Source organism: Lactuca saligna, chromosome 9 (genome assembly GCF_052625555.1).
Source record: "Lactuca saligna cultivar CGN05327 chromosome 9, ASM5262555v1, whole genome shotgun sequence".
Classification (NCBI taxonomy): Eukaryota; Viridiplantae; Streptophyta; class Magnoliopsida; order Asterales; family Asteraceae; genus Lactuca; species Lactuca saligna.
The window spans coordinates 48625023-48652727 of NC_136425.1; the positions used below are offsets into that span (position 1 = coordinate 48625023).

The 27705-nt window shown below is 34.3% G+C and overlaps 2 protein-coding genes across 2 annotated transcripts; one reads left to right on the plus strand and one right to left on the minus strand.

Annotated features, from left to right (window-relative positions):
- Positions 1-17047: 17047 nt before the first annotated feature.
- Positions 17048-18578, plus strand: LOC145014762 (cysteine protease XCP1-like). Its single transcript, XM_078973207.1, has 4 exons — positions 17048-17555; positions 17655-17890; positions 17985-18125; positions 18261-18578. Exons 1-4 carry the CDS (start codon positions 17093-17095, stop codon positions 18477-18479), a joined length of 1059 nt encoding a protein of 352 aa, XP_078829333.1. The 5' UTR covers positions 17048-17092; the 3' UTR covers positions 18480-18578.
- LOC145014764 (HSP20-like chaperones superfamily protein) lies at positions 18560-20332 on the minus strand. Its single transcript, XM_078973208.1, has 3 exons — positions 20151-20332; positions 19010-19162; positions 18560-18923 (listed from the first exon to the last, which is right to left on the minus strand). Exons 2-3 carry the CDS (start codon positions 19149-19151, stop codon positions 18643-18645), a joined length of 423 nt encoding a protein of 140 aa, XP_078829334.1. The 5' UTR covers positions 19152-19162; positions 20151-20332; the 3' UTR covers positions 18560-18642.
- Positions 20333-27705: the final 7373 nt, after the last annotated feature.

Genomic DNA, 27705 nt, shown 5'->3' on the forward strand with positions numbered 1-27705 from the left:
TAGCCGATTTCATGAAGTGTAGAATTCTCTCAAGTTATTCCAAGTGTATTTGGTGTTGTGTGAACCATTTGAGGTGTCACACTTGGGGCACTAGGCACTCAAGCTTCATGAAGACATTCTACATCAAAGAGGTATGTATTCTATCTTGTTATATTGATAGTTTTGTATGCTAGATTAGGATAATACCTTGGATGTTCATATTTGCATGTATAATAGAGAAAACATAGATCCAAGGTATTTAGGGTTGCATGTACACTTAGGAGTGTTAGAATGCTCATAACCCAACATGTATAACCCCCACAAGGCATCAAAAGGTGATTTGGTCCAAAAAATAACCATCTAGGTCCAATGACTCCATAATAACCCAAAAAGCTCCAATGGTTAAGGTCTCTGGACCTTTTTGAGTCCAGATCCAAGGCACCAACTCGAAGAGGGACCATTTTCTTCACATAATCACTCTCCAAAGGGGTTATAAAACCCTAACTCTAAAGATCAACCCTATAATTGAAGGAGATTCAAACCCTTACCTCAAAATGAAGCCTCTAGACTCTGGATCTGATGTAATCTCACCTCTTTATTGCTCTTGCCACCTTCCTCTTGCTAAACAAAGAATACAAAGGCCCAAAAGTGACTTCCTCTCTCCCAAAATGAATTAGCTCTCTTAGGGTTCTCTCAAGGTACTGGTAGCCGCAATGGGAGGCTATAAGTGCCCTTAAATAGGCTCCAAACCCGGGGAATTAGGGTTTCATTAAACAGCGTGGACTCACCGAGTCCACTCCTTGGACTTGCCGAGTCCAGATGCGAACCTTGTCCAAAATCGCGATCCTACTCGGCGAGTTTGAGCTCCAACTCGCCGAGTCTCCTCACGAAATACCAAAAATGAAAGAATGAATAATACCTGGGAATCCGGGCTGTTACAGGGGAACTCACTAAGCTTTGTGCTAACGGTTTTATGTTTATGTTTCAGGTACTCCGGTTTCCAAATGGAAGGGCTCGGGATGATTTTAAAGCACACACTACATGTTTCTGCTTTCTGTGAATTACTCTGATTTGTCGATGTTTTGCTAAAACTTAGTTGCTCTGGTTTTATGAGAAAGATATGTATTAACGATTCATTACACTAAAAACAAAAAAATTTATGTCATGATTTTCGGTACGTTACACATGCTAGGTTAGGGCTAAGGATACCTTCAAGAATCATTTGATGGAATTGTCTAATTTGTGTGATGCCTTATAGCCTAGGGGAACCTGCTGTTATGTATTACCTGGAATTGATATCGGCTCAATTAATTGCTAAGTGTATGTTTAAAAAGATGTATACAATTAGGATTGTATAGCTTTATAATGACCGATTTAGGCTCATTTCGTATTCCTTGTTTGCTTGTGGACTTAGGATAGAATCATCATTTGATAGTCTATGTGATCTTATTTTGTGTATAACTTTCATGCATAAGGCAACCCGCGGTGTTGATTAAGATTCTTGGTATTGAGAGCAGTAAGAGTTAATACTTCCTAGGAGAGCCTAGGATATATATATATGATGCTTAGCATAGGATTGATATATGGTTAGTGTGGTGGCTGAGAGGAATTAGGTCTACTCTTGAGGAAAGTACAAGTATGTGTGGAAGGTAGTAGTGGGCTCGTACTACTGGAAGCACATGATCTGTACACGAGACAATAACATGCCTGGGAACTCTAAGGAGGCCTTTGTGGTGAAAATCCCCTTGAGTCATATGTTGATTATTTATATGTTGTGATTTAGTTTGAGGATGGTGATGATTACTCGAGGAGATTCTGGCTCTGGTTCTGCTTTAGGTTCTGGCTTCGGCACATAAGTGATTGATGAGCGACTACGCGAGTTCATTTCAGCTAAGGTTACTCGCGGTATCTTGGATGCTACTCCTATGATGTTTGATACCATCAAAGAAGGGATTATGGAGCTGATGGATGAGAGGATCAAGTCGTTTTGAGCTGAGATTATTGCGGGTCATATAGGAGCTCGAACTCCCTCATTTCGGGAATTCAAGGCCCGTGGAGATCTTGAGTTCTTTGAGGCTAAGGACCCCATCGCTAGCCGAATATGGATTGCAAACATGGAGAATACTTGGCGGATGAGTTTTTGCCTTGAGGGGGCAGATTCGGATACGATACTATCGATAAACGAGATAACCCTGGCAGCTATGGATTTAGTGTCTGTTGAGCAAACTCTGGCAATGATGGATTTCATGCCTATTCCTTAGGATAATCCTTAGGAAAGAATGAACGAGGAATAACTAATTCTTAGGGTAAATACGTAAGAGTAAAGAAGATAATAGGGATGGGTAATTGGGTTAATTGTTTGATGAATAAACATAATAATTATATTATTGTGGGTTGAAAACCCTATGTACTCACCAGGTTTCCCAACCTGACCCACTCAGTTTATTTATATCACATGTGTTAATATGAAGTCACATTACACTGAGAGATTAAGAAGATATAAATCACTAGTGATAATGAATGTAAGTTCTGTTTATGCTTATGTTTCTGTATTGACGATGACATCCCAAATGTTTTAAAATGAATAAAAATACTTTTCTTCGGAAATGCCTTGATAACGTATTTATCATGTTTTACTGGGAACAAAAATCCGCAACATTTTTATTAAAAGAGGTACTCTGGTTTTTATAAAGCATAAACAAAATCGGTCTTTTCTGGCCGTGAAAATGGGGATGTCACGCCATAGTATGTTGGGCGTACATCTCATTCGTAGGGCATACACGCAGGATTTCCAAACCCTAATTTTTAGGGTTTTGGCCTTATATAAACACCATGATAACTTCATGCCTCATATCCTCAGTAGCCACCCTCTGTGAAAAACGTATTCAAGCAACCCTAAGTGAGAAGTGTCCATTTTTATCCCATAGGAGTGTTTTGGAGGTGTTTTCGAAGAAGCAAAAGGTCGTGAGAAGAGCTTGGAGCTTGGAAGCATTTTGGATATGAGATTCCCTCCTTGTTTGCAACCTCTATGAGGTATAAAGCTTGCAACTATATCACTTCATCTTGTAGATCTAGACATTTCATTTTATTAAGTTACTATTTGTCCCAAAATGGCGATTCTTGAGCATGGCATGTTGTTGTCCCATTAAGTCGTCCTTTCAGACCTTAGGAAGGGTCTTAAGTCATAAAAATGTGGTCTTGATGGTTATTTTTGCTCCATGCATTCTTTAGAAGGTTTTAATGCATTAAATTGTTGTACTTTAGGGGTATTGGGCACTTAATGGACATGCAAAGTCATAAAGTTAGAAACTTTATGACTCTTGAGGGCAATTTAGCCTTGGATCTGCAGTTTGGACGTGAATGCTTAATATATCAAGCACTTAATGGAAAAAATAAGATTTTTAGCGTACTCCATGTGTACCTCAGTGTACACCATGCGTACACGGTCCACTCCCCCTTTTTCCAGTCAACTCGAGTATGTCTCCCGTACATCTGGAGTATGCCCAACGTACTCGACCTAAGTCGACTCGGCTGGGTTGACTTGGTTGGGTTGAATCAATTGACTTGTTAGTTTTGACCATGTTTGACCAAGCATAATTCAGGAAATTGTGGTTATTTTATTAATGGGAAATGTTTGTACATTTAGGACTTAGGTGGATCCGGTCTTCGGGGTTAGAGTATTGATCAGTTTTTCTTCAAGATGTGAGGTGAGTTTCCTACTGTACTTACGTGTCAAAGGTACCAAGGTCGGCCCATTGAATTGATATCCTGCTATACATTGATACGTTGAGTATGGGATAGATCTGTATGATTATATGCTAGTAATTGATATGCTTAGACCGGTAGATCTATAGTACTACCTGTCATTTCTAACTACATTGTTATCTATCTATTGATTATGTTTGTTATTTGTTATATGTCGATATATTGTGTTGGGTTAAGGTTGTATTGCTTTGTGTTGTAGCCAACAAACCTAGGAGCATTCAAATATGATGTGAGGGTCGATTGGCATGCCAAACACATACCGAGGGTTTGAGAGAATTCCAGATACAATCTGAGGGTCGGTTGGTATGCCAGATTCGTACTGAGGGCCTAAGGGTATTCCAGTCCGATGATTGAGTGGATCCGATGTATAGTGGCATTAAAGTATGATGACTTATTGGGCCAGGGGTATTCCAGTACGATGACTGATTGGACCCAACATGCTTGTTCGTTTATGATATGTGTGTCTATGTGGTGGCACTTTGGGGGAACTCACTAACCTTTGGCTTAAGGTTTTAGTTTATTGTTTCAGGTACTTCTGATGACCTCGGGAAGGTGAAGGCTTGATCATACACATCCTGATTTATGTTATTGATCTTGGGAACTCTGTTTTGAAATTTTTTTTGAAATCAGTGGTTTTGTAAACACTTTTATTAGTAAATTGGTTGATTTGAAAATTTTAAATTGGTTGTGATTTTTGAGTCGTTACAAGCCCGCGGGGATGTAGCCACTATCATAAGTACGTCAAGACGCATGGTGGGGTGTGTCGAGTGTCGGGTTCAGTATGTTTTGGTTGTGGTCAGCCGGGCCACATGAGTAAGGACTACCCCAGGAGTGCTCTGATTTGCTTTCATTGCAGTCATACTGGCCATAAAAATGACGATTATCCAAGATTGTCAGGGGAAACAGTGGTGACGCCTACGCCATCCACCTTGAGGATTGCCAGGGCAAGGAGGAGGCTCCTGTAGTGAAGATTAGGGCATTTTAGCTGACCACCGATGAGGCTCGTGTAGCGCTAGATATAGTTATTGTACGTGAATTATCTCTATCTTTTATTGTTTTCTTTATGTATGCTTATGATTATTCTAATCTTGTATAGGGACCTTTTTGGTCAATGGTATGATTGTTCATGTTCTATTTGATTCAGGTGCTACCCGATCCCTTGTATCTCTTGCACTTAGCAAGAAGTTTTTTTGATGCTCTTGGGACTTTGGATTTTCCACTAGAGGTAGAGATTGCATATGACTGTATCGTGAGTGCGTTGAGGGTTCATCGCGAGTGTGTCCTGAATCCGTTTAGTGAGAGATACTCTATTGATTTGGTGTTGATTCCTTTGAGAGGATCAAAGGTTATCATCGGGATGGATTGGTTGGGCCCCAATGGGGTCGTGATTGATTACGAGCGGCAGTTAGTGAGAGTTTGAACCCCAAGTGGGGGAGAACTGGTTATTCCTAGCGAGAGAGCTTCGTATGGGCCAACTCTCTATTCAGCTACAAGGGCCAAGAGATATGTGTAGCAAGGTTGTTTTGGTTTCCTAGCTTATTTTGCAGACACTCGAGTTGAGGGCACGTCGACATTGAGTAAGGTGCCCATTTTTTAGGATTTCCCCTATGTGTTTCCCGAGGATTTACAAGGAGTTCCTCCCGAGAGGCATACTGAGTTTTGGATTGATCTAGTTCATGGTGTGGCTCCGATAGCCAAGGCATCATATCGCCTGTCACCACCATAGATGCAAGAGTTGCCTATGCAACTAGAGGAGCTGATAGACAAGGGTTTTATTCCTTTGAGCAGCTCTCCGTGGGGAACACTGATTATTTTTTTGAAGAAGAATGATGGTTCACACAGAATGTGCATTGCTTACTTGGAGTTGAATAAACTAACGGTGAAGAACTGTTACCCACTTTCGAGGATTGGCGATTTGCTTGATCAACTTCAGGGTGCATCTTCGTTTTCCAAGATTGATTTATGATCAGGGTACAATTAGATTAGGAGCAGGGATGATGTTATGCTGAAGACAACCTTCAGAATCAATTATGGTCATTACGAGTTCGTGGTGATGCCATTCAAGCTCACAAATGCACCACTAGTGTTCATTGATCTCATGAACCAAGTCTACAGGCTTATGTTGGACCGGTCTGTGATAGTATTCATTGATGATATTTTGGTCTACTCCAAGACCAAGGAGTAGCATGAGAAACATTTGCGAGAGGTGTTAGAGACCTTGAGGAGGGAGAGGCTTTATGCCAAATTCTCTAAATGTGAGTTCTGGTTGCGCAAGGTGCGGTTCTTGGGGTACATTGTCAATAAGAAAGGTATCTTGGTCGACCCGGCCAAGATCGATATTATGATGCGATGGGAGGTTCTGAGGACCCCGTCTAAGATTCAGAGTTTCCTAGGTCTCGCAGGGTATTATCGGAGATTCATCCATGATTTCTCCAAGATTGCAGTGCCTTTCACTTGCTTGATAAAGAAGAATGTGACATTTTGGTGGGGGCCCGATCAACATTTGGTTTTTGAGACTCTGAGGCAGAGATTGTGCGAGGCCCTAATTCTTATGCTTCCTCCGGGTTTCGATGATTTTGTGGTTTTCTGTAACGCCTCTATTTCAGGTTTAGGAGTTGTTCTTATGTATAGGGGTCAAGTGATTTGGAGTTGGGGGACATGGTTTTTGGCCTCAAGATTTGGAGACACTATATGTATGGTGTTTGGTGTACTATCTACATTGACCACAAGAGTTTGAGGTACATATTGGACCAACCGAATATGAATATGCGATAAAGGATATGGTTGGATGTGATAAAGGATTATGATTGTGAGATCATATACCACCTTAGGAAGGCCAATGTAGTAGCCGATGCTTTAAGCTGTAAGGCTGTGCGGATCAGGGGACAAATTCCCTTATTTTTCAAAGACAATCGGGGTTTTTGAATCAATTTGGTAGAGTCTGGGTTCCAACAATAGGTGGGATGAGGCAGACAGTTCCGGAGGAGGCACATAAGTCAAAGTTTTATATCCATCTAAAGGCCACAAAGATGTCTAAGGATATGAGGTTGAGTTATTGGTGGCCCTGTATGAAAAGGTAAATAGCTTGGTTTGTTGAGTGGTTCATTATTAAAAAAGAAAGGTCAAGGCCGAACATCAGAGACCTCACAACAAGATGCAACACTTACCCATTCACATGTGGAAATGGGAAGAGATTACAATGGATTTAATCATAAAGCTTCCAAGGACGACATGTGGAGTTGATTTTATCTGGGTTATTGTTGATAGATTAACGAAGAGTGTGTATTTCATAACAATTTTTGAGAGCATGTCTATTGTGAAGTTAGTTGATATCTATGTTTAGGAGGTGGCAGTTCGGCATGGGGAGCCAGTTTCGATGGTTGCAGATTGGGATGTTCATTTCACCTCTAGGTTTTGGAGAAAGTTTCATGAGGAATTGGGTACTCAGCTATATTTTAGTACAACATACCACCCCTAGACAGACATCCAAATCGAGAGGATGGTATAAACGCTCAAATATATGCTTTGGGCTTGTGTGCTAGATTTTGGACGGAGTTGGGATACTTACCTTCCACTGGCTGAGTTTTCATACAACAATAGTTATCATGCCAGTATTGCCTGACCACCTTTTGATATGTTATATGGAAGGAGGTGTAGGACCCCAGTTTACTGGGAGGAAGTCAGGCATCGGGTCATGGGGAGTACTGAGGTTGTACTCAATACTACTAAGTTGATTCAGTATGTGCGCGATAGGTTGTGAGTTGTGTTGATTTGGAAGAAGAATTATGAAGATCGGCAGCGTTCAGACCTCGAGTTTCAGGTAAGAGATTTGGTGCTTCTAAAGGTGTCACTTTGGAATAGTGTCATTCGATTTTGAAATCGGGGAAAGCTGGGCCACATATTTATTGGTCCTTTTAGGATATCAGCCCAGGTGGGCAACGTTGCATACCGATTGGATTTTTCTGACGAGCTCAGCAATATCCATAACACCTTTCGTGTGCCTCAGCTTCGGAAGTGTGTGGCTGATGAGTCCGTAGTTATTCCTCTGGATGACATTCAGATTGATGGTTGCATGAATTATGTGGAGAGACCGATGATGATCTTAGATCAGAAGACAAAGGCTCTACACAACAAAGAAGTGTCTCTGGTCAAGGTCCAGCGGCAGCATTGAAAAGGTTCCAAATGGATATGGGATCATTTATTCCCAATAGTAGACTTCTAGGACAAAGTATAGTTCAAGTATGGGAGAGTTGTAACATCTTAATTTTTCATGTATTCTCTTTTGACCCTTGGATTATGATTTCTTTGCAAGATTGGTCCCCAATGTTATTTTCGTAATTTTGGCCATGTATGCATATGATGGGCATACTTTGAGTACGTTGGGCATACATAGCTAGGGTACAAACCATAATATTTAGGGTTTTGACCCTATTTAAGCATATTTATGGCCTTATGTACCCTCTTTATCTTCAGCCTCCTTCCTCATTTCAAAACCCTAAAGTGTGTGAGTGCCTTATTTATCTTCATGTACCCTCTTTATCTTCAGCCTCCTTCCTCATTTCGAAACCCTAAAGTGTGTGAAGAGCCTTTTGGTTCCATTTTGGAGAAGAAGGAAGAACCTTGACGTTGTGGTGTGTCACTCAAGGCTTTGCATCCAACATCGTCGTCGCTTTGTGCATCTTTTGGAGGTATAAAGCTCCAACCTTTATGAGTATTTCATTTAGATCTAGTTTTAGCTTCAATTTGGCACCTTTTTGTCCCCATATTGATCTTTGTGAGTATGGAATACTCCAAGACATTTGAGTTGTCCTTTCATATGTTTTATGGTGTGTTAAGTCATAAAAATGGGATCTGGTCATTGGTTTCTTCCCATGAATGGTCTAGGTTGTCTTAATGGGTGAAAATCAAGGTTTTTTGTTGTTAAGGTCTTAATAGCCATGCAAAACCATAAAGTTGGAAAGTTTATGGTTAAGATCACTTCTTATGGTCTAAATCGGGATTTTGGGCATAAGTTCTTAAGGATTAAGCACTTAATAGATGAAGTTAAAGGCAACCGCATACACTGGGCATACCAAGTCAGCTCCCCGATTTTGGTCAAACATGTAGTACACCCAACATACTCACTGAGTCAACTTGGTTGACTCAATTAACTTTGACCTGGATTTTGACTAGGGTTTGACATAGGGGTATTTTAGGTATTTGATTTGTTTACCGATATTGTGTCACTTAATTCATTAAGGTGACTGGTAGAGTTGATCTCGTTGCAGCGTGCTATTCAGTTTTCTCATATGTCTGTGATGTAAGTTTTCTCACAAGTATTCATGGGCGAAGGCACCAATGTCGGTCCATTATTGTGTTATTTAAGCTGATAATTGTTGTGTGGTTTATATGAGTTTGTATGATGGGTTGAAATAGACCCCAGGGCAAGGCCTACTATTGTATGATCGGGTTAAAAGATACCCCAGGGTGAGGCCCCAGGGCGGGACCTATATGTGTTGGTCGGGATGAAATATACCCCAGGGCGGGGCCCATACATGTATATTAGGTTGGTTATACCCTATGGTTAAGCCCAATTGTATGTTTTGTTATGTGGTACTTTGGGAAACTCACTACGCTTTGTGCTTACAGTTTATGTTTATAGTTTCAGGTACTTCCGGTTCGAAAAGGAAGGACCCAACGTGATGAAACAACATCCGCCCCTCATGATTTTTGCATTCTGAATAATTATACTATGATGTTTTGAATATTGTGACTTGATGTTTGATTTTGAGACAATTGATGAATGATTTGATAGAGTTCAAATGAAAAAAATTTATTATTGTTTTTTTGGGATGTTACACTTGATCTAGGCTTTCTTACATGTTCCTCGTTTGGTTGTGGATCTAGAGTAGGATCACCTATCCGGGTGTCTATCTCACCTCTGAGTATATACAATCATGTATTCCTTAGATTGTTGGTACTTAGTATGATGCTATGATGTAGTGATTTGTTAGATATGTACCCTGGTATATAGGATGTTACTATGTTGTAGCGATATGTTAGAACTGTATCACGGTGTATATAGAATGTTGCTATGTTGTAGTGATCTATTAGATCTATATCCTGGTATATAGGGTGTTATGCTATAGTGATCTATTATAAATATGTGTATATCCTTACTTACTGGTTATAATCTAGTAGAGTGCCCTAGGGACTGTATGTAGTCATGTAGGATAGCTTGAGAACTCCTGATCTAGTTTTTTTTTTGCATGTTCCTCACTTGGTTGTGGATCTAGAGTAGGATTATCTGTTTAGGTGGCAATCTCACCTCTGGGCACTTATGGTTACACTTCCATGGAGGTTAGCTGGTAGCGAGACTATGTGCTATGAGAGGACTAGTAGGTGGTAGTGAGTTGTATGATTGTCGTTTGCATGTATTATGTGCCTACTTGATCCTGGTTGTTTATATGTTGGTATATGGTAGTAGTGGGTTGAGGTGATCCTGCTTTGTATTGTACGCCAAGATACCCGGTGCGAACCAACTGTAAGTCGTAGGCATGGAGGCTCGAGAAGAATGGTTGGGTTGAGGTGGTAGGCCAACAAACCATGGGTATTCCATCCCGATGGTTGATTGGACCCTTTGCATGTTGGCATTCCAGTCTAAGGATTAATTGGGCGTGGGTATTCCAACCGGGTGGTTGTGGGTTGTTATGTATGCTTGTATGTTTATCATATGTGGTATTTTGGGGGAAACTCACTAAACTTTATACTTATCCAGTTTTTATTGTTTCAGGTATCATCGGTGACTATAAGAAGGCGAAGGCGGGATTGTATACACTCATCAGCAGCATTGAAGATTTTGCGTTCATTATAATACTCTGATTTTTAATAATTGTAATCGGAAACATATGGTTTTCTTAATATATATGTTTTGTATTTTTAATATTTATATTTTCTTTTATTTTCTCAAGTGTTACTGTAATTTTCCTTTCAAGTTAATGAAAGTTTAGTTTTTATAAAGGGAAATCTGCGAAAAAGTCCCAATATTTTAGGTCATTTTACGATTTAGTCCCAAATTAAATTTTGTTTACAAAAAAGGATAGATTACCGGCTAAAACTTCGGATTAACCCTTCGTGGTCGGTTTCATTAATTTAGCCGGTATCTCGTCTTTTTTCGTTAATTAATCCAAATTTTGGGGCTTTTTCATTAATTAATCAAAATTTTAGGGCTTTTTCATTATTTATTACTTATAAACCAAAATATTTGAACTTTTCAGAAGATTACCTTTAAACTAATATATATTATATGATCTAATTTAATATGTACTACTCCATGTCTTCTTTCTTATGCTCTTCTAGGTTCACCGTGTGTTTTTATCGGTGTCGTCAAACCCAACAACAAAAATCTCACTCACAAGCCTCGTTAACTCCATTGATTTTCCAAAATTATCCATTCATAACTCTATGATCATCTTTCAATCTCCAAATAAAGAACAGAGAAAATCCTTGTTGATTACGTGGATGTCCCTATTACCTAACCATGACTTAAACCGTGGTTCCAACACTTGGATGTTCCTATTACCTAACCATGACTTGAATCCTATTTCAATCCAATATATTGTTCGCATTGTCCATAGTGTTATTCACAACAAAATACGAATCCCACATGGTTTAACCACTTATACCTTGGCTCAAGTCTTACATGAACCTTGTTTCCTTACAATAGGGCTTGAAAACCATGAAGAATGAACCATTAAGCTTAAAAAACTCAACATAGGTAAAAAAAATCAACTCGATATTATGTACTGAAAACCATGAAGAATGTTAACTCTAATTGTAAAAAAAATGTCAACAAGCTATCCATCATAAACTATTAAAATATTAATTTGGTATACGTATGAGCCACGGTTCCAACACTCGGATGTTCCTATTACCTAACCATGACTCGAACCTTATTTTGAACCCATACACTAATGGCATTGTCCATAGTTTTGTTAACAACAAAATACGAATCCCACATTGTTTAACCACTGATACCTTGGATCAAGTCTTACTTGATCCTTGTTTCCTTACAATAGGTGTAACATCCCGACTCCCAGGTATAGTATTTAATTAATTTATATTCTTGTTGTCTGAGTAGAGAGTGTTAATGGTCGCGTAATTTCTAGAGTCTACTCGACGAGTTGGAGGACCCCAACTCGACGAGTAGGAGCTGAGTGTGAAAACCATAATTTTCAAGGTTTGTGTCCTATTTAAAGGACCTTAAGCCTTCATTTCCGCCTCCCTTATCATTTTATCACTCTGAGAGAAACCCTAATTGAGCTATATGCTTGTAGGAGAGAAAGAGGGGCTAATATTCCATATTATAGTGCATTTTTTGGAAGAAGATTGAGGAGAAAAAGGCTTGGGACGAGAAGGAGATCTTGGATCCATCAATAAGATTGTGTTCCGATCTTTATCAAAAAGTTCATCATTTATTGGTTTTTGTCTTGCCAAAAACTAATGCATTCTGGAAGCCCCAAATAGACTAAAATGTAATAATGACAATTGTTGTGATGTTACGTTTAAGTCATAATGACAATTGGTGTGATATTACAATAATTGTCATTATTACATTTTAGTGTATTTGGGGATTCCAAAATGCTTTACTTTTTGACAAAAAAAAACCAATAAATGATGAACCATGTGAGATTCATCTTACGTTGGGGCTTCTACAGTGTTGTAAGGAAACAAAGGTCAAGTGAGACTTGAGCCAATGTATCAGTGGTTGAACATGTGAGATTCGTCTTCTATTGTTAACAACACTGTGTACAACGCCATTAGTGTATGGGTTCAAGTCATGGTTAGGTAATAGGAACATCCAAGTGTTGGAACCACAGTTTAAGTCATGGTTAGGTAATAGGGACATCCAAGTAATCAACAAGGATTTTCTCCATTATTTATTTGTAGATTGAAAGATGATCATAGAGTTGTGAATGGATAATTTTGGAAAATTGACGGAGTTAATGAGGCTTATGAGTGAAATTTTTGTTGTTGGGTTTGACGACACCGATAAAAACACGCGGTGAGCCTAGAATAGGATAAGAAAGAAGACATGGAATAGTACATATTAAATTAAATCATATAATATATATTAGTTTAAAAGTAATCTTCAGATTAGTCCAAATATTTTGGTTTTATTGGTAATAAATAATGAAAAAGCCCTAAAATTTTGATTAATTAATGAAAAAGCCCCAAAATTTGGATTAATCAACGAAAAAAGACGAGATACCGGCTAAATTTGTGAAACCGACCACGAAGGGTTAATCCGAAGTTTTAGCCGGTAATCTGTCCTTTTTTGTAAACAAAATTTAATTTGGGACTAAATTGTAAACTGGCCTAAAATATTGGGACTGTTTCGCAGATTTCCCTTTTATAAAAACTAATTTGTTTATATTGATTAATTTTTTTTATATAATTTAGTTTTAAATATATATATATATATATATATATATATATATATATATATATATATATATATATATATATATTATAAAGTATATTAGTCATATCTTGAATTTTAAGATGTATAAGATATAAAGTTTTTTGTATAAATCAATTATGCATAAAAAATCATTAATACTTGCCAAAATTTTGAAGACTAGAATTATGGAAGGTTATTAAAAATTTAATTTCAAGCAAAATTAAAATTTTTATATATTAAATTTATCTATATAAATTAATTTGTATATCTTAAACTAGAAACCCATAATAATTAATTTACACCAAATATATAAACAGACAATATAATATAAGTTTTAAACATAAATATTTTAATTAAAAAATAGTAACTTTTTTATTACATAATAACTTATAATATAAATTCGTCAAAAGAGCTATTTATCGCTGGTGCTTTGCGCAGACACATCTAATATATATATATATATATATATATATATATATATATATATATATATATATATATATATATATATATATATATATATATATATATATATATATATATATATATATATATATACACCGTAATGAAAATAACATATTAGCTCTTTTAAATGACAAGTTTTTGAAGAGGTATAAAAAATATAAAGTGATATAAAAAATATAAGGTGATGTGATGCATATGTAACAAAAAATTTAATATAACAAAAATAATATCATTCCTTCTAACCTAATTAGTTATTCTTAAAATTATTATCCCTAAAAGTTTGTTACCCAAACATATCGTTACTCCTAAAGTATATTAAAATTGGTGATAATGTTCACTATCTCTTTTTTACTGCAGTAACATCTTAAACAATTAGCTGTTCGAAAAATAATAAAAAATCTAATATAAACCATTTTATTATATATCTGAAAATCACATTTGACACACTATTCACTTATAAAAGAAAATGTTATTATCCCGTATAAAGCTATGCGGTTTTTTTTTAACTGCAACTGTTGTTGTTTTCTATTGATGGAACAAACACATATGATAAAATTTAGTGAAAGAAATAAATGATATTTATCATATATATATTAGTACAAAAAAGTAAAAGAAAAGAAGAAAAAAAGGTGACACGTGCGGGGAATTTGGGGAAAATGAGGGAGGACGCATTTAATTAATATGGAGGTGACGTTAGCCTATGCTATGTCTCTTTGGCTGTTTGCTTACTCACTCAAGTAAAAGATAGCAACCACTAGCTGGATCTTTCATTACCCCCTATTTCTATTATTTTGCTACTTAAACTGCAAAGTTCTGATTAAATGTTTATTCTTTTATTTTTTCAGGCAAAGTTGAAAGTCCTATAAAATATTGTTTAGTTTGGTAACTTACATTTTGAAAAGATAATATTTTAAGGTTAAAGTTGATTTGATAGATGAAAATAGAAGTAACCAATGATAAATGTTATTGTGAACAGTGGACATCGCTTTTTATTCGTTTACAAATACTTTACACGGTTAAAATGGTTCAAATATGGAGTATGATTTTCAAATGAGTACATATACTGTTAGGCCGGACGGAGTGGACGTGGGAAAAGGCAGCGGGATGCTTCCTGCCCGGCGGAACACCGAACCATCGGCACGGGAAAGCATAGTGCAGGAAACGGAGAGGGGAGCCTCTCCCGCTTTCTCTCTTGTTGCGATTGGCTGACGATTTTTATTTATTTATTTTGAAAAACAACCATTAATCCACGGTAAAAAAAAGTAATTATTTTTATGTAAAGGTTCTTTGTGGTTTTTTTAGTTTTTTTTTTTAATCATTTTTCCACTCTTATAAAATGCTTACAAAAATATGATATGATAATGTTTTCTGCAATCAGATGCTATTTTTTTAAGTTGAAATATAAAACTTAATGTTATAATGTTTGAAATGCTTAAAATGTTGAAATCATATGCGCTTTGTTTTTTCCTTGAATACTTTTTTAATGTGCTTCAAAATCTAATATGCTTGAAAACCCGATGTCCTTGAAAATCGTATATGAAATCAGACTATAATTGAAAATCTGATTTAAAATCAGATTATAGTTGAAAACTTGATCTAAAAATCAGGTATATGATGATAAATCTTGCAAAACTAATCTGATTTGTTAAAAAAAATGCATTTTTTTGCTTAAATGTTGTTGAAAATATGCATTTGTTTTGCTTAAATGTTATATTTATGTTTGATTTAGATTGTATTTAATTTTGATTTATGTTCGATTTGAGATTTAATTGGTGTATATATATATATATATATATATATATATATATATATATATATATATATATATATATATATATATATATATATATAAAAGAAATTGTTTTGGTTATTTTATAAATAGATATTTGAATTCACTAAAAAACAGAAAAGTAAAATAGTTATTTTTAAAATTCAGTAAAAGAATTCAGAGATTCCAACCAAATATCATATTAAAAGTTTAAATTTTAAAAATTCAACCCTCTTAAAAATTCAGATATCTTTGAAATTTAAACATCTTAAAAATTTCAAATCTTGACAAAGAGTAATACCAATTCTTCTAATGTTCTTCTTTGACTCTTCATTAATCCAACAATTTAGCATGATTCCTTGTTACTCCTTTGAGCCTAGTTATATTTATAACTAGGCTATTATGTATTGGGTTGGTGTTATCTCAAGTGGGCACGTATTAGTTAACTGGAAAATGATAGTGGATATCTAACCGATAATTATAGTTTTTATTTGTTATACGAGTTTTTGATAAAAATAATTAAAAGTTTTTGAAATATATAAATATACATAAAATGACAATTGTTTAAATACATGAATATATAAATATATTTCTACGGACAATTCTGGAAACTGATTAAAAAAACTAAAAAAACTTTTTCGTCAACACTTAATGAAATAGTTTTTAGTTTGAAACTTTATGTTTAAACTAAAAGCTATACACTCTTATTCTCAACGAAATTTTTTGTTTAAATCAAGTTTCTTGTTAAAATCTAAAAGATAGATAGAAGCTACGAAACACTCGCTACCAATTATGTTCATGATATTTTGGTGTACATGTGTCACTGTGTTGTGTTTGCGTATACTACGTGAGGTTACAATCTATTGTTGCTTCGCCGTGATAGTCTTTCCCAATGCCCTCTTATTTCTCGTGGCTGGGCACTCTAAAAGCTACAGATACCAAACATTTGTTAAAAAAATTGTAATTCTTATGAATATAATGATAAGATATACATTTCTTAACAATACATATCAATGGTCTCTGCTTTACATATGGGTTGTACACGTGTACATGAAAAAAAATATTAAATTTAGTTTTTGATTTAGGGTTATTTTTTTGAAATAAAATTTTCAACAAAATATTTAAATTAATAAATTAAATTAAATATATTAATATATGTTGGTATGTTGAAAATTTATCATTGTGGATCTTTAAATCCTCCTTTTGAATCCAAAATGATCCTATTGACCCACTTTGGCTGTACTCTTAAAAATCGACTACAAATGCTCGGCAGTCTAAATATGTTTCATCTTTTAGAAGAAAAAAAAACATATCAAATTATCTCATTGGGGCTTCCCCTCTCACTCTATCTATTTGTTAACAACAACTTGAAACTAATAGTTCAACACATGCCAAATCCACTATGAAAATACGATAAGTTACAATAAGAATGCACAAATCACTCACCAACCACCAACGATGATTAATAAATTGTTTGGATCAAGTTCACGCTTCTAAGTGTTCCCTAAGGAGACATGCTTGTATGAAAAGATTACCAAAAAGAACCAAACTTAAAGAAATCATATAATATTTTTTTTTCAAACATCTTAACTTCAAAGCAACATAAACCCATGCCTATATAAACCCTCCTCCATTCATATATCCTCCACAACACAACACAACACAACACAAACATGGCAATCCTCATTACCTCCAAACAATCCTCCCTTTTCATCGTATTCATATCAATCTTAACCTATTCAACTCTCTCCCACGAGTTTTCAATCCTAGGATACGCCCCAGACGATTTAGCCTCCATTCATAAAGTCATCAACCTTTTCGAATCATGGGTTGCTAAACACAGTAAACTCTACGAAAGTCTAGACGAAAAGCTACATAGATTCGAGATCTTCATGGACAACCTTAAACACATCGATGACACAAACAAGAAAGTCAACAACTACTGGCTTGGACTCAACGAGTTTGCTGACATGACACATGAAGAGTTCAAAAACAAATTCTTAGGTCTCACCCCTGAGTTGAAACAAACCGAATCCAATGAAGAATTTATATATAAAGATTTCGTTGATATGCCAAAATCGGTGGATTGGAGAAAAAAAGGAGCCGTGTCTCCGGTGAAGAACCAAGGTCAATGTGGTAAGTTGTAACTAGTAACCACAAGTTATAAAGCTTGGAGTACAAGTGAGATTTGTTTTACGTTTGTTTTAAAAATGTGTATTAAATATTCATATACAGGTAGTTGTTGGGCGTTTTCAACTGTGGCTGCTGTGGAAGGTATAAACCAAATCGTGACAGGAAATTTAACCGTGTTATCAGAACAGGAACTGATTGATTGTGACACGAGCTTCAACAATGGCTGTAATGGAGGTCTCATGGACTATGCATTTGCTTATATTACGAGAAATGGTGGGCTTCATAAAGAAGAAGAGTATCCTTATATCATGAGTGAAGGCACATGCGATGACAAAAAGGTAAATTTTTTTTTTTTTTTTTTTTTTTTTTTTTAACCCTATGAAAATTTAAAAAATTCAAAATTCTAAAAGATATATTTGTTTATTCTTATAGGATGTATCAGAAAAGGTGACGATTAGTGGGTATCACGATGTGCCTCGTAACAACGAAGATAGTTTCTTGAAGGCACTTGCAAACCAACCAATCAGTGTCGCGATTGAAGCCTCTGGTCGTGACTTCCAGTTTTACAGTGGGGTAAGAGATGTTTTGTTTCGACTTGTATACCTGGTTGTTTCTTTCTTACTTAATCTGAATAGAATGACTTAATAAATTTGTTTCTTTTTTACTTAATCTGAATAGAATGACTTAATAAATTAAAATGTTGTGTAGGGTGTGTTTGATGGGCATTGTGGGACCGAATTGGATCACGGAGTAGCAGCCGTTGGATACGGGACAACCAAGGGACTGGATTACGTGATAGTGAGAAACTCATGGGGACCAAAATGGGGTGAAAAAGGATACATAAGAATGAAGAGAAAAACCGGGAAGTCCGAAGGGATGTGTGGGCTCTACATGATGGCTTCCTACCCTACGAAAACAAAAAACTGATAAATGTCATAAAACTTGTAATGTTTCCGTTTCTTGATTTGTAAACTTTTACGAGATTTCTAAATAAAAACATCGCAACATAACAAAAGTTACACATAATCATTTAATAAATCGGGCTCTTTAATAACACTTTTTTTGAACCCACGAAAGTAAAATGGACAAACTAAAGGGGAATAGGGGTGACAGGGGTACCGGAGTAGTTGGGTGTGATATGTTTCATGACAACCACTTCGAGTATTCCGGTGTTCCGGAAGGATGGAACGGTCAACCGTGGGTCAACGCGTCCAGGTAGGTTAAATATAATGTTGAAGTTTCCGGAAGGTGGTAGTTGTTGGAGTTTTGGTTTGTATTTGTTGTTGGAATGTTTGTTGATAAATTCGCTTTCTTGGATAACTCCTTCGATTTCGACCCGCCCGTCATTACGGATATCCAGCTTTACATTGCCTGCAATGAAATTATAATTCTTATGTTTTTGGGTATTTGAAATAAGGAGTTATTAGTGTAGGGGCAATTTAGTGATTAGTACTTACACTGAGGTTTACAGACACCGGGTAAGGAGACGCGAAAGATGAAAGCATGTTTGCTTTCGCCTATGTCAACTAAGCCAAGTGGTGGTGCATATTTTGCAGCCTTAGCTGTACCCGTTAGATTGACTGGTGACTTTGACTCCATTGACTTTGTTTCTGGAATTTTAAAACTTACTAAATCATTAAGGCTGCATTAATAGTTTAAAGGAGGAATACGATTGTATGTTGATTGTGTAGAAATAAAATGTCAAGTACAAGTCAAATATGTTTTTAAGTCTCCTCTTTGCATTCTCGTCTCTTCAATTTCTTTATTTGGGAGTGTCACAGAACTAACTTATATCAGTGGAGAAATTCATCGATCTATCATCAAATATGACTTTTTTTTTCAGACATTTTAGGTATCCCCTTTACAAGGATAATCATAAACATATCCCTTCATAAACTAGGAATTTTTAATTTGGTAATTTAAACTTCAATATCACTAGTTTTAGAAATCCTTGTTTTAACCTATGCATTCCCCGTATATTATGATAAACTAACAAACATCCACTTATCTCTGTATTCCATTATTTAGTTATTTCAGATATTACAATTAAAAAAATATACCGATGTATCGAGTATGCTGGAGCACTCTTTTTTATGAGATAGTATAAAGTAAAACGTATATTTTAAAACATTTGGTGTTGTTTGTGGACCAGAAGTCTGCAAAAATCAGCTTCAAACATAAAAATTAAAAAATCAGCATAAGTATCAAAAAACAGCTTCAAAGATGCAAAAATTAGCCTTAATCAGATTCAAAAGCAGCTTCAAACATCAAAAATCAGAGACATAGAAGAAAACAACAATAATCACCCCTAATCAGATTCTTATATAAATGCTAAGCAACAACAGTCATTCAGCTCTAATAAGCAACAATAATCAGCCCTAATCAGTTTCATATGTATATGCTAAGCAACAATAATCGGCCCTAATAAGCAAAAATAATCAGCCCTAATAAGCAACAATAATCAGCCCTAATCATATTCAGGAATGGAGAGAAAAGAGACAGGAGATAGTGACGACTTCAGCACTAATCAGCTATAGTAAGAGCTATATTCAAGAGTGGAGAAAAAATAGAGAAGAGAAGAAAGACCGAGATGTGTACCTCAAGCGGGTGGCGTTAACAGCGTGAAAGAAAGGGGAGGCGTCGGCGTCGGCTATGGAGGCCGGAGGCGGAGGTAGCCGGCGTGAAGACGACCAGGGGTGGAGCGTGATTTAGGTTTTAGACAGTGAACCTCTTCAAGCTTATTTTTATTTTATTTTTTTCATTTTAAAGACCTTGAGCAGACATTTTTATGTCTTCAGTCAGAAAACGAACACTTTTTTTTTCTTTCACAAACATCATATATGGTCAAAAAAAAAAAAAAAAAAAAAAAAAAACTCACCCTATAGCTTTTTCCTACGGCTTTTTTTTTTTTATTTTTTATTTTTATTTATTTATTTATTTTTTTATACTGACTTTATTTTAAGTTATTTCTTAAAGAAAAAGCCTCTTTAAGATTGGTGTTAACAATTTATTCAATTTATTGAATTATCTAGTGAAAAAATATTAATTAACGTTGATATTTGAGTAAATTACACGAATGGTCCCTATGGTTTAGGGTAATTTGCACGTTTGGTCCCTAATTTAATTTTTTAACTCGAAATGTCCCTATTGTTTGTTTTTGTTACGCGCTTGATTCCTTTCTTACCTAAAAAGACTATTTTGCCCTTGATTTTTTAATTTCTTTAAATAAACACATTCTCAATCTCACCCTTCACCTTACCTTACCTACCTCACCATTTTTCTCTATTTAAATAATAATCTTTTTAGGTAAAATATAGACCAAACACGTAACAAAAACAAACTGTAGGGACATTCTGAGTTAAAAAAATAAGTTATGGACCAAACGTGCAAATTACCCAAAACCATAGGGACCATTCGTGTAATTTACTCTTGATATTTAAATACATAAAAAATTATAAATTAATATATATATATATATATATATATATATATATATATATATATATATATATATATATATATATATATATATATATATATATATATATATATATATATATATGGAAAAGTGAATATAGATTACAGCCCAATCTAAGCTTAGGTACTAAACCTAATGTAAATACATTGTTTTACTATATAAAGTTTGTGGTTAAGAGATTCACAATTAACACTTGATGATGTAGATTCAAGATAGACGAAATAGTTTTGATAAAGAAGCAAGAATATTGATTATCTTCGACCTTATTAATAGTGCGAAAAAGTAATGTTTACTGGAGTGAAGTAATTAACAATAATTGAGGAAAGAAAATAAGCATGGTAAAATGATAATGGAGGAAGAAAATGTTACCAAGGAGGTGTATTTACCAAGTGAAAACCAAATCGGGTATATTTGCTAAGTTAAAACGACATATTTTAGTGGTTTTGTACCTAAGCTTAGGTGAGACTGTAATGCATATTCCATATCCACATATATATATATATATATATATATATATATATATATATATATATATATATATATATATATATATATATATATATATATATGAAGCTTAGGAATAGTAAACTGGGTATTTTTTTTGGCAGAAATTATCCCTGCTCTTTGCTCCTCATTCTTTACCTATTTTGATATTTTTGGTCATTGCAATCAATATTTTTATACATTTTAGGAACCTTTTAATATTTAAATTTTGGCCACAAAACTTTAACGGTTTGACAACTTTGATCTCTTTTCTAAAAAATTGCTAATTCCTATCCCTTTAATTCTTTATCCGTTTTAAAACTTCTGATCCTTGCAGTCAAAACTTTTATATTTTTTTCATAAAAACATGAAAAAAACGGTCTGGGGCAAACTCCAGACTTTTCATCCTTGCATTTTCTACGTCTGTCATATTTATCGATTCAGAAACAATATTGAAAGCTTCTAGTCTTCGCGTAATATGGGTAACCTTTCTAGTATAAATCAAAGACAAAATCTCAAATAGTAGTTATAAAATCTAGTATAAATAAAAGACAAAATCTCAAATAGTAGTTATAAAAGTAAAATATGATTTAAAATTACATAACCACTTGTTGTAATTTGATATTGTTTTTATTTCGATCATTTTGAGAATTGCAATAACAATTCAAAACATAAATATTATATATTTTTAAGAGAATGAATAAAATAAAATAATCACACAATAAGCTTTAATCGCGTTAGAGCATCTCCAACCCATTCCAATTCTCCATTTTTTCCTTATTTATTCCTCCATTATTCTCCAACATTCCCTCATTTATTCTCCTATTTTGGGGGATATGAATAGTATTATACAAAATATGGTGTTATACTATTCATTTATCCCAAAATGGGGATGAACTTTACGTTGTCAATTTTACTCACTCTGTTTATATATTTATACATTTTTAGTTCATTTTTACCTACTAATTATAATTTAAATATAATATTTAATACTTATAATATTTTGTTATATATTAGATTATATTAATTAATTTTAAATATAAAGTTTTTTTTGTACATCAAATTCATATAAAAATTTAAATACATATTGAAATTTTAAAAAAAGATAACGTATTTTACAAAAATTTATAATTAAAAGTGTGTATATCTAATATTTATATAAATCTATGTATAATATTTATTTAAAAGTAGGTATGTGTAATATTTTTTATAAATGCATGTATAATATTTAGGGATATATACAGTAAAGTCTCAATATTTTCATCGATTTGATAAGAAAATCCTAAACTTTATTTTTTTGACAGTAAAGTCCAAATTACCGGCAGTTTTTGACACTTTTACCATTTTTTCCCGGTTAGCTGGTAATTAGGACTTTTTTGTCAAAAAAATTAAGTTTAGAACTTCATTGTCAAATCGTCAGTTAGGACTTTACTGTTAAAAAAATAAAGTTTAAGACTTTTTTTTATCAAATCGTTGAAAATATTGGGACTTTAGTGTATATATAATTTTTTTTTTGTTAGAAATTTAATTGTATGATACTCTTTAAGCATAAGAGTTATTGAAACCTTCACTAATCTGCTAGATCCTATTTAAATCTCACTACAAGAAAAATACCCTTTTATGATGTCCAAACCACGATACTTATTGATTTATGTTACGCAAAAGAGAGTGACATTAAAAAAGTGTCATTTGTTTAAAAAATTTAAGGATTTAGATCACGCTTTATTACATGCACTTAAATTAGTGTCATAAGAAAAAAAATATTAAAAACATGGAGGGCGCTGTATGTTAAATGCGCGTCCTCTATTTTAATGAAACGCGCGTACATACGGGGGAAAATGAAATCCCCAAAATTTTGAAAACCTGCCTTGTTCTTTTCTACATTCTTTTTATCTTTCATATTCGCAATCGATTCTCCCCTCTCCCTCCTCTCCGCTACTCTTGACCTTACTTTTAATCGTCTCATCGGATCTCTACTCTAGTGTTACTTTGAAGATCAAGAAATTTCAAGCTCTAGTCTCCCACTGAGATAGAGACGAAAGAGAAGAAACATGAAAAATGCTTATTTTAATCGATTTTACTCTTTCAAAGTTGATTGTATTCATGCGGTTAAATTCATTCATATTCCTCATTGACCTTCATATGTTCATTACTAACCTAATTCTGGCTTCTGATGAGTCTTTGAATCCATATTCAGGATTCTACGGGAAAAATCACCGTAGGTTCTCAGGTATGGGTGGAAAACCCATCGATGGTTGAATAATCATAGATACACGGTAGCATTGCGCTTACAGATCCGAAGCTGTGAACAATGGCGGGTCCTGTGGGTCGTACAGGAATGAACGCATCACAATCAATTCGTGGATCTAGAATCATCATTGCAATTGCTTCGAGAAAGTTATCAGATTGCAAGATTGGGTCACGATTTTGTTGAATTTATGTAATGAATTTGTAGTGTTGAAGATTGATCTGATCAGAGTTTCAAAAAATGAGCACTGGCAGGCAAATGGTGACTGCTCGAGACCTTATCGATGAGGCCAAGAAACGGATTGTTTTCCTATCCATGTGCATTATTGGACTCTTGTATCTCATGTCTTGTAAGTTCCCTCTTTTAGAATTCTTCTCATGATTGTGCCTTTTCTCTTTACCCAATTTGTTACAAAATTGATAATTCTTCACTTGTTGATTGATACATTTAGGGCTATTAGTTGTATGAATGCGAATTTAGATCATTATCCCCTTCTTGTGTGTCTTTCGTTAATTCAATTGAAACCTAGTGTCAATGTGGTTGAATTTTTCCTAGTGAAGGATAGCTAACTGGGAAGCACGATCAAACTTTTAACTAGAAGCACTTAGATAACTTTTGTATCTTCTGATTAATGACATGATCATTGATCACACACATTGATTTTAATTTTTTTTTCAGTGACAAGCGCTTCAGTGTTAATAAACTTGCCAGTTGCATTATCCTTACTTATTGTTCTTTATTCCTTGACATTAGATTATGACATGAAGAGAAAAGCTACATCATATAACAAAAACCCACCAACAACTCATGTTTTTTCTGTCAAAAGACCACCCTTAGACCCTAAATCCATCTCAGGAAAGTCAGACTAGAGAAAAAAAGTCAACTCTCCGGTTGTTGAAGATGCAATAGATTAATTCACAAAACACATAGTTTCAGAATGGGTCACCGATCTTTGGTATTCCCGTATTACCCCTGAAAAGCAAGGTCCAGATGAACTAATGCTCATTATTAATAGTGTTTTTAGGGAGTTCTCTAGCCAAATGAGAAATATCAACCTCGTTGACCTTCTCACAAGGTTTCAATGCTACAAATTTCACCTTTTCTTTAATTAAATGATCTTAATTTATCGACTTACATACTTTGAAACATTATAGGGACATTATCAAACTTTTATGCACCCATTTGGAGCTTTTTCGTGCATGTCAAATCAAGATTATGAAACAGGAACCTCTCACAATTGCATAAGGAGACATAGAACGAAAAACTTTGCTTTATGCTGAAAATAAGTTAAATCCTGCTCTATTTTCTTCTGTAGCTGAGCACAAGGTTTTCTTCCACTTCATCTTTTGATTTTAGTTTTGTATTATTTATGGTTATGAAAATAATTTTAGGTTTATTTTACTTCTTGTAGGTTCTACAACATCTTATGGATGGGTTCATATCTTTAACATTCAGATATGAGGATCTGAATTGTTCTTTATTTCGTTACATAGTGAGGGAAATGCTTGCTTGTGCAGTAAACGGCCCATTATAAATTTAGCAAATCCCAGGTTTTTATAAATTCGGTTAATTTTTTACTTTTTTTTTTATTAATCTTGTTTCTTGTAGTGTTCTTTATTTCTTTCTTTTATTGGATTTAGGTTTATTAATGAAAGGATTGAAAATGTAGTTCAAAATTCAGCAAGAAAGCCTGAAAGTATCAGCCTGCAGCAGGGTAAGGCGTTATTTCTTTTTTATTCTACTAAAGTGCCAAAATACCCCTGTTATATATGTAATTTAAATTTTGTTATAAGCTGATCTTAAGGATGCTTGGAACTCTGGCCATCTGTTTGCAAGTAAGTCGTAGACATGCGTAAGTCTTAACAGTTTGCTCAATTTATTAAACAAGAAACTCATTATTTTCCTTTTCTGAAATGTCGTTAAGACTAATCTTGTTACTTCTGTAGGCATGAAGCTCTTGAATACTTGAAGACACGTGATTCAGTAATCAAGGCGCTAATAAAAATCCTAATCACAGGATTAGGCATACCAAACCTCAACTATGCACATAATGAGTCTTGAACTTACTTCCTTCATGTGATCCCAATGTTTATTTATAGAATTGTTTCCATTTAGTTTCCTAATAATTATACTACACATAACATATGCATTCTTGAACTTTTAAGAAGGTGAATATTGAAATACCCTTTTCAGGGCATGAGTCCAACAAATGCAAATGAAGGTCAGGAACGAATAACAACCGTTAAGACCACTGTCGGTCCTTCACCATAACAGTCATTAAGACCACTCATTTTTCATGTACACAATGGTATTTTGGCCCTCAAGTTACTTATTAATCTTAAAATTTTGGCTTCCGTATACTTTCTTCCCGCTAGAAAATACAATATTACTAATTCATTTCCTTTTTCTTCTTTTAACCTAATATATGACGTTAAATAGCAACTTAACTATGAGTTTGTGTACAGACAAAAAGTACAAAAACTGCTAGATTTCTTAGGAGCATTATATGTTGTTGTTCTCTTCCAATATGGTTCCAAAATATATAATATTATTGATAGATATAAAGCACATGGTTTATATTCAAGTTCCTTCCCATGGTGGCATTTGAGATGCATAATGTCTTTGTATGTGTTTTTTGTTTGGCCTGAATCAGATCCACTTCACTTAAATACATTTTATAATATCTGTGAATTGTGATGTCTGATGTCTAGTGTTGTTCAAACTTCAAATCACATTAATTTTATTCTATGTTATGGTGTATGAATGTCATTTGAAAAGAAACAAGTTGTGTTTTCAGCTACTAGAGAAAGCACTAGAAAGGAGTGGAAATGATTTAGATTCTGCCATCAAGAGTCTCAATGAACTCTGTCTTGGATATGTGGATCGGATCTCAGGTTTACCCATGCAATCAAATGCGGTAACTGAAAAAGGTAATTCTTTTCATTTCCGTTGCCAAATAAATAGAGTTTTGGAAATTATGTGTCTTTATTGTTATGAACTTTCTTTTTTGTTATATTTAATAAACAAGATTCATTTATTAATTAAAATTTAAAACCACAGATTCTTCTACTGAGAGTGAAGGTGTTGCTTCTTTGGAGAACAACTCATTAGCTAATAATGACAACATCCCTAAAAGTGGTGCAGAATGGGTTGAAATGTTTCCAGTAAGAAACAGAGCTGTATGATTATTTGTTAGTTTTATAGGAATGTATAACCCATGTTAGCAATGTATTATTTTTGTTTAACATTTGAATGATTCTTTGTATGACATTATAATTTGTGCAATTTATTTTATTTTTTTAGTATGAAATTTTATTTTATATTATGCAATGGATTGTATTTTTTGTATATGGTATTTTATTTCTATTATGAGAAATTAAATGCAAATTTAATTTAAAAATTAATAAATATATAAATTTATTTTTTTTAAACATTCAAATTTACGATACGCAAAAATGTGTGTCATCTTCATTTATGACATGACCTTTCTTGACAGGGGTTTTAATGATACACATTGCGTGTTGTAAATGCGCGTCGTCTATAGACGACGCGCAAAAGCATGTCGTCTCTCATTATGACAGGGCATTTCTTGACACACATTTGCGCGTCGTCTGAGCGTTTTACGACACGCATTGCGCGTCGTAAAAGGCTGTTTTTCTATTTGTATCCTTAACGTTTGCTTCTTGTTAAATCGTTTTTTTAATCTCAATAAACCGACATTGAAAAAAAATTGAGATAACCAAGAAAGAAAGAAATAAAGAACAAGGGTTGTGTTGGCTTTTTGCAGCTCCAAAAATGGAGAAATAAGAAACCGAAAAAAACGAAATTGCCCTTCTTTCCCTTCTCCACAATCACACCCTTTTGACTAGGCATGTGTTGTTTGTGTTTGTATAAAGCTAGGACAATTTCGTTTTTTTAGATTTCTTATTTTTTCCATTTTTAAG

Coding starts and splice junctions, on each gene's coding strand:
- LOC145014762 (XM_078973207.1), top strand. CDS start 17,093: ATGGCAATCCTCATTACCTCCAAACAATCCTCCCTTTTCATCGTATTC. Junction 17,556..17,654: donor GAAGAACCAAGGTCAATGTG/GTAAGTTGTAAC, acceptor ATTCATATACAG/GTAGTTGTTGGGCGTTTTCA. Junction 18,126..18,260: donor ACTTCCAGTTTTACAGTGGG/GTAAGAGATGTT, acceptor AATGTTGTGTAG/GGTGTGTTTGATGGGCATTG.
- LOC145014764 (XM_078973208.1), bottom strand. CDS start 19,151: ATGGAGTCAAAGTCACCAGTCAATCTAACGGGTACAGCTAAGGCTGCA. Junction 18,924..19,009: donor CGGTGTCTGTAAACCTCAGT/GTAAGTACTAAT, acceptor ATTTCATTGCAG/GCAATGTAAAGCTGGATATC.